The following is a 7,416-nucleotide window of genomic DNA, read 5'->3' on the forward strand; positions in this document are numbered from 1 at the left end:
ACGACTGTCTTGGTGTGCTTGGACCATGTTAGTTTGTTGGTGATGTGGACACCAAGGAACTTGAAACTCTCAACCTGCTCCACTACAGCCCCGTCGATGAGACTGGGGGCGTGCTCGGTCCTCTTTTTCCTGTAGTTCACAATCATCTCCTTTGTCTTGATCACGTTGAGGGAGAGGTTGTTGTTCTGGCACCACACGGCCAGGTCTCTGACCTCCCTATAGGCTGTCTCGTCGTTGAGGGAGAGGTTGTTGTTCTGGCACCACACGGCCAGGTCTCTGACCTCCCTATAGGCTGTCTCGTCGTTGTCGGTGATCAGGCCTACGGTTCTGATCTGGGTTGTTTTATGGAACACTGCATATTTCTGATCTGTCTCATCATGTCAAAGCTTTTATTCATTTTAAAAGTTGGAGTTGTCAGCTGGTGAGCATAGCCTGGTCCCAGATCTGTTTGTTCTCTTGATAACTCCAATGCGGTCATTGTCAAGCTAAATGAGTGACAAGGAGTTGGCATGATAGCACAGACAGACTGGCACTCAGGCTAGAACTCAGGCTAGCATGATCATGGTTCCCTTCAACAACGATGACAAAACTCAATCCAAAGGAAAGTAAGATACAATTTTGTTGGCAAATCAATGATTCCTGAAACACAAGAGGCATAAAATATATACAATATGAACATAATGTCCACTCCCAATATAGTGCACTACTTTTGGCTCTGGTCTAAAGTAGTGCACTATGTAGGAAATATGGTGCAATTTGGGACACCCAATAATCAAGTTGAGTCCATGGTCATCACCACCACCTAGCACTTCAAGTAACCAAGGCCATAATAACCCGATATCAAGTAACCAAGGCCGCAATAACACGATATCATGTAACCAAGGCCGCAATAACACGATATCAAGTAACCAAGGCCGCAATAACCCGATATCAAGTAACCAAGGCCGCAATAACCCGATATCAAGTAACCAAGGCCGTAATAACCCGATATCAAGTAACCAAGGCCATAATAACACGATATCAAGTAACCAAAGCTATAATAACACGATATCAAGAAAGCATGGCCGTAATAACACGATATCAAGTAACCAAGGCCATAATAACCCGATATCAAGTAACCAAGGCCGTAATAACCCGATATCAAGTAACCAAGGCCGTAATAACCCGATATCAAGTAACCAAGGCCGTAATACCCGATATAAGTAACCAAGGCCGTAATAACCCGATATCAAGTAGCCAAGGCCGTAATAACCCGATATCAAGTAGCCAAGGCCGTAATAACCCGATATCAAGTAACCAAGGCCATAATAACACGATATCAAGTAACCAAGGCCATAATAACACGATATCAAGTAACCAAGGCCGTAATAACACGATATCAAGTAACCAAGGCCGTAATAACACGATATCAAGTAACCAAGGCCATAATAACACGATATCAAGTAACCAAGGCCATAATAACACGATATCAAGTAACCAAGGCCGTAATATGGTCTTACCCTGGGCCTACCCAACATGTCAGTAGCTATGTCAGTAGTAATAGTAATGTCAGTGGTAATGTCAGTAGCTATGTTAGTAGTAATGTCAGTAGCTATGTAAATGTCAGTGACATGTTTTTGTCAACATAATACAGTATTTCAAACAAGGAACACACAGTACATATCAATAGACAGTTGCTTCAGTCCAAAGGATGAAGAGAGTCCAGTATTGGTGGTCTGCAGTTTACAACCAAATAGCCAATGGTAAGCCACCAGCCAATGGTAAGCCACCAGCCAATGGTAAGCCACCAGCCAATGGTAAGCCACCAGCCAATGGTAAGCCACCAGCCAATGGTAAGCCACCAGTTCAGACTCACACCCTTAGTAGTAGTCTTTAAAGTTGCTACTTCGGTGTAGGGTTTTCAGGGGTAGTGTACTCCGGAAGAGTGTACTCAGGGTCGTATAGTGCACGCCGTAGCAAAACGTACAACGACAGGATCGACGGTCCAAATCGACAGTCCAGATCGACAGTCCAGATCGACAGTCCCTCCCGGTTTCAGTCCATTTTCTTCCGTGTGGTTTAAGTGTACTCCAAATGTAGTCTACTCATATGTAGTGTAGTATTATGTCAGTACACCTGGATGACCTCATCCCACTCCCTGACAGGCCACACCCCGTTGTCCTGCACGTTGGGCGGAGAGCTCTTCCAGTCCCAGGTCTTTACAGGTGTGTTCCAGGTAGGCCCATAGTTAGCTGAGACATAGTCTACCGTCTCACAGGGGACACGCACCTTTAGGTCCATCAGCTCAGTCCAGCAGAGCGTAAACTTGGGGAACACATACCTAACAGAATGGGTAGGAGTCTCTGGTTAGTACGTCTGGAATGGTATCAAAAACACCTTTCAAATATACACTATATACAGTTGAAGTCGGAAGTTTACATACACCTTAGCCAAATACATTTAAACTCAGTTTTTCACAATTCCTGACATTTAATCCTCGTAAAAATTCCCTGTCTTAGTCATTAGGATCACCACTTTACATACACTCAATTAGTATTTGGTTGATGCCTTTAAATTGTTACTGACTGTTACTTTTGATTTTGACCCCCCCTTTGTTCAGGGACACATTATTCAATTTTCTGTTAGTCACATGTCTGTGGAAACTTGTTCAGTTTGTGTCTCAGTTGTTGAATCTTGTTTATGTTCATACAAATATTTACACATGTTAAGTTATGTTAAATAAACGCAGTAAATAAAACGCATGTTAAATAAACGCAGTTGACAGTTAGAGGACGCTTCTTTTTTTGCTGAGATAGATATATATATTATACAGTGGGGAGAACAAGTATTTGATACACTGCCGATTTTGCAGGTTTTTCCTACTTACAAGCATGTAGAGTCTGTAATTTTTATCATAGGTACACTTCAACTGTGAGAGACGGAATCTAAACAAAAAATCCAGAAAATCACATTGTATGATTTTTAAGTAATTAATTTGCATTTTATTGCATGACATAAGTATTTGATCACCTACCAACCAGTAAGAATTCCAGCTCTCACAGACCTGTTAGTTTTTCTTTAAGAAGCCCTCCTGTTCTCCACTCATTACCTGTATTAACTGTACCTGTTTGAACTCGTTACCTGTATAAAAGACACCTGTCCACACACACAATCAAACAGACTCCAACCTCTCCACAATGGCCAAGACCAGAGAGCTGTGTAAGGACATCAGGGGTAAAATTGTAGACCTGCACAAGGCTGGGATGGGCTACAGGACAATAGGCAAGCAGCTTGGTGAGAAGGCAACAACTGTTGGCGCAATTATTAGAAATTATTATTAGATTCCGTCTCTCACAGTTGAAGTGTACCTATGATAAAAATTACAGACCTCTACATGCTTTGTAAGTAGGAAAACCTGCAAAATCGTCAGTGTATCAAATACTTGTTCTCCCCATTGTATATACACACACACACCTGTTCTGAAAGGCCCCAGAGTCTGCAACACCACGAAGCAAGGGGCACCACCAAGCAAGTGGCACCATGAAGACCAAGGGGCTCTCCAAACAGGTCAGGGACAAAGTTGTGGAGAAGTACAGATCCGGGTTATAAAAAAAATATCCGAAACTTTGAACATCCCACAGAGCACCATTAAAACGTCTTAAGGCTAGGGGGCAGTATTTTCGTTTTTGGATAAAAAACGTACCCATTTGAAACTGCCTATTTCTCAGCCCCCGAAACTAGAATATGCATATAATTGTCAGATTAGGATAGAAAACACTCTGAAGTTTCCAAAACTGTCAAAATTTTGTCTGTGAGTTAAACAGAACTGATATTGCAGGCTAAAACCTGAGGAAAATCCAATCAGGAAGTGCCYCTGTTTTTGAAACCTCTCTGTTCCTATGCATCCCTATTGCCCATTTAAAGGGATATCAACCAGACTCCTTTTTCTATGGCTTCCCTAAGGTGTCAACAGCCTTTAGACATAGTTTCAGGCTTTTATTTTGAAGAATGAGCGTGAACGACCACATTGCGTAAGTGGATAGGTGGGGGCTCTCAGAGTGAGTTGTGCGCAAAAGAGAAAGGCGGCCATTGTTACTTCCGGTCCTAGTGAAAAGCCAACTGTCCCGGTTGATATATTATCGAATCGAAGGCCGATACGTAAAGCTTATTAAAGAGCAGTGTTTGGGTTCTTTATTTTCCCCTCATCTTATTCAACTGTTACCAGGCACCTGCAACAAAGATAGCTCAGATGTGCGAGTGCTTTTTGATTTTCTAAATACATGTTTGTTTGTTTTTTTAAAAAGCCTGACGCTCAATAAACTGAAGACTTCTTAGCGGTGGATTGTTATAGTCTATCACTAAGCAACAGTGACTCAGCTCCATAGCAACCAGCATAGTAAAAACAGAGACTTACTTGAATTTCTTCCCACTCTTAGCTTGGGTTCCTCCGTTCCACACAACGTCTGTTTCCTCATAGAAGAAGAAAATGTCCAGTTTAACATCCAAACCCTGGAAGGAAAGTTCCAGGCTATCCTCCACCTGCACAGACACATAACACGATAACATTAACCCTAGAAGGACGGTTCCAGGCTATCCTACACAGAGACAGATACAACATTAACCCTAGAAGGACGGTTCCAGGCTATCCTACACAGATACCCTTGCTGTTGGATAGTGGTATCCTCTGGGTAAGGACCTACATAACCTACCCCTGATCCTACTTATCCTTTAACCCTACATAACCTAACCCTGTAGGGAGTACTCCCTACAGTGTCACCCCTTACGTATCACCTACTACAGTAATACCCTCCTACGGTATCACTCCCTACGGTACACTCCTAGGTAATCACTCCTTAGGTATCTGCCCAACGGTATCACTCCTAGCATATCATTAATCGTCAGTATCACTCCTAACAGGTATCGCATCCCACGGTATCTACCCCTACAGTATCATTTACCAAAGTATCACTCCCACGAGTATCATTACCGAACTAGTTATCATCCAACGTATTTCTCCTATCACCGTATCGACTAGCTATCACTCTCTAATCGGTGATCAACTCGCCTACATGTTTCATCCTACAGTCCCGTAATTCCACAGTATCCTAACGTAAATCACTTCCCACAGTATCACTCCCTACAGTATCAACCCCTACAGTAGCACTCCTACACGTATCATCCCTACGGTATCTACTTGCCTACGGTATCATCTACCCACGGTATACTCCCTACAGGTATATTACTACAGTATCGATTACTACCAGTATCACTCCCTACAGTATCACTGCCCTACAGTATATCTCCTACAGTATCACTCCCTACAGTATCATTACTACATATCTTAACCTAGGTATACCCCTACAGTATCATTACTACAGTATCATTACCTACAGTATCACTCCCTACAGATACTCCCAACGTATCACTCCCTACAGTATCACTCCCTATGTATTCCTCAGTATCACTCCTACAGTATCACTCCCTACAGTATCATTACCAACAGTATCACTCCCTACAGTATCACTCCCTTCAGTATCGTTACAACGTGTATACGTACCAACGGTATCACTCCCTACGGATCACTCCCTACTGTATCACTCCCTACAGTATCACTCCCTACAGTATCCCATCAGTATCATTACCAACAGTATCACTCCCTACAGTATCACTCCCTACAGTATCATCCCTACAGTATCACTCCTACAGTATCATACCTACGGTACATTACCTACGGTATCACTCCCTACGGTATCATTACCAACAGTATCATTACCTACAGTATCGTTACCTACGGTATCACTCCCTACAGTATCACTCCTAACAGTATACTCCCTACAGTATCACTCCCACAGTATCACTCCCTACAGTATCACTCCCTACCAGTATCGTTACCATTACAGTATACGTTACCTAGTATCACTCCTACAGTATCACTCCCTACAGTATCACTCCTACAGTATCACTCCCTACGATATCACTCACTACAGTATCATTACTACCGGTATCACTCCCTAGGTCATTACAAAACAGTATCACTCCCTACAGTAACTCTCCTACAGTATCACTCCCTACAACATTACCTACAGTATCATTACCTACAGTATCATTACCTACAGGTTAACATGGCGTTCGTCTGTTAAGTTCATGTTTTAAGTATCCCTATATTTCTGTTATTACGGGGCTATCATCAGTCAAGAGTGCGCATGCGCAGGAAGTCTTGTCATTGTTGGACTAAGCCTTGTGTGTAATGGCTACCTTGTAGTGTGTTCATATAGTAGAGTAACTTGTTTAAACTGGAACTTGTCGTTGTGTCATTTCGAGTTAACACGTCTCCTCCTCTCTCCCCAGGTTGGTTTCGGCAGTGCGGCATCATTCCCTACAGTAAAGATGTGGACCTGGGCATCTGGATTAAAGACTACAGACATGATATCACTCAAGCTTTTCAAAAGGCTGGCCTTCCGTTGAAACACAAGTTTGGAAAGGTGTTTTATTCATAAAATATACTATTAGAGACATCCTGTTGGTTCATTATGTTTGTTTCAAATGGCACCCTATTCTATAGTGCACTACTTTTGACCAGAGCCCTACTTTTGACCTGGGTCCTGGTCACAAGTAGTGGACTAAATAGGGAGTAGGGTGCAATTTCAGACATATACCCAGTCAATGTGTTGTATCTGTCTCTTGTAGGTAGCCTGGAACCGTCCTTCTAGGTTAATGTTGTATCTGTCTCTGTGAGGATAGCCTGGAACGTCCTTCTAGGGTTAATGTTGTATCTGTCTCTGTGTAGGATAGCCTGGAACCGTCCTTCTAGGGTTAATGTTGTATCTGTCTCTGTGTAGGAATGCCTGGAACCGTCCTTCTAGGGTTAATGTTGTATCTGTCTCTGTGTAGGATAGCCTGGAACCGTCCTTCTAGGGTTAATGTATCGTGTTATGTGTCTGTGCAGGTGGAGGATAGCCTGGAACTTTCCTTCCAGGGTTTGGATGTTAAACTGGACATTTTCTTCTTCTATGAGGAAACAGACGTTGTGTGGAACGGAGGAACCCAAGCTAAGAGTGGGAGAAATTCAAGTAAGTCTCTGTTTTTACTATGCTGGTTGCTATGGAGCTGAGTCACTGTTGCTTAGTGATAGACTAAACAATCCACCGCTAAGAAGTCTTCAGTTTATTGAGCGTCAGGCTTTTTAAAAAAACAAACAAACATGTATTTAGAAAATCAAAAAGCACTCGCACATCTGAGCTATCTTTGTTGAGGTGCCTGTAACAGTTGAATAAGATGAGGGGAAAATAAAGAACCCAAACACTGCTCTTAAATAAGCTTTACGTATCGGCCTTCGATTCGATAATATATCAACCGGGACAGTTGGCTTTCACTAGGACCGGAAGTAACAATGGCCGCCTTTCTCTTTTGCGCACAACTCACTCTGAGAGCCTCCAC

The 7,416-nt window shown here is 42.7% G+C and overlaps 1 protein-coding gene across 1 annotated transcript in view; it reads right to left on the reverse strand.

Annotated features, from left to right (window-relative positions):
- Positions 1 to 370: 370 nt before the first annotated feature.
- The window catches only part of fktn (fukutin), a 21,464-nt gene continuing 14,418 nt past the window's right edge, over positions 371 to 7,416 (reverse strand). Inside the window, exons 8-9 of the mRNA XM_024137776.2 lie at positions 4,394 to 4,569; positions 371 to 2,320 (exon numbers count right to left, since the gene is read on the reverse strand). Coding sequence (XP_023993544.1) covers positions 2,107 to 2,320; positions 4,394 to 4,569 — 390 coding nt within the window. The 3' untranslated portion in view covers positions 371 to 2,106. The remainder of the gene's footprint in view (positions 2,321 to 4,393; positions 4,570 to 7,416) is intronic.

Source organism: Salvelinus sp. IW2-2015, unplaced genomic scaffold (assembly GCF_002910315.2).
Source record: "Salvelinus sp. IW2-2015 unplaced genomic scaffold, ASM291031v2 Un_scaffold1305, whole genome shotgun sequence".
Classification (NCBI taxonomy): Eukaryota; Metazoa; Chordata; class Actinopteri; order Salmoniformes; family Salmonidae; genus Salvelinus; species Salvelinus sp. IW2-2015.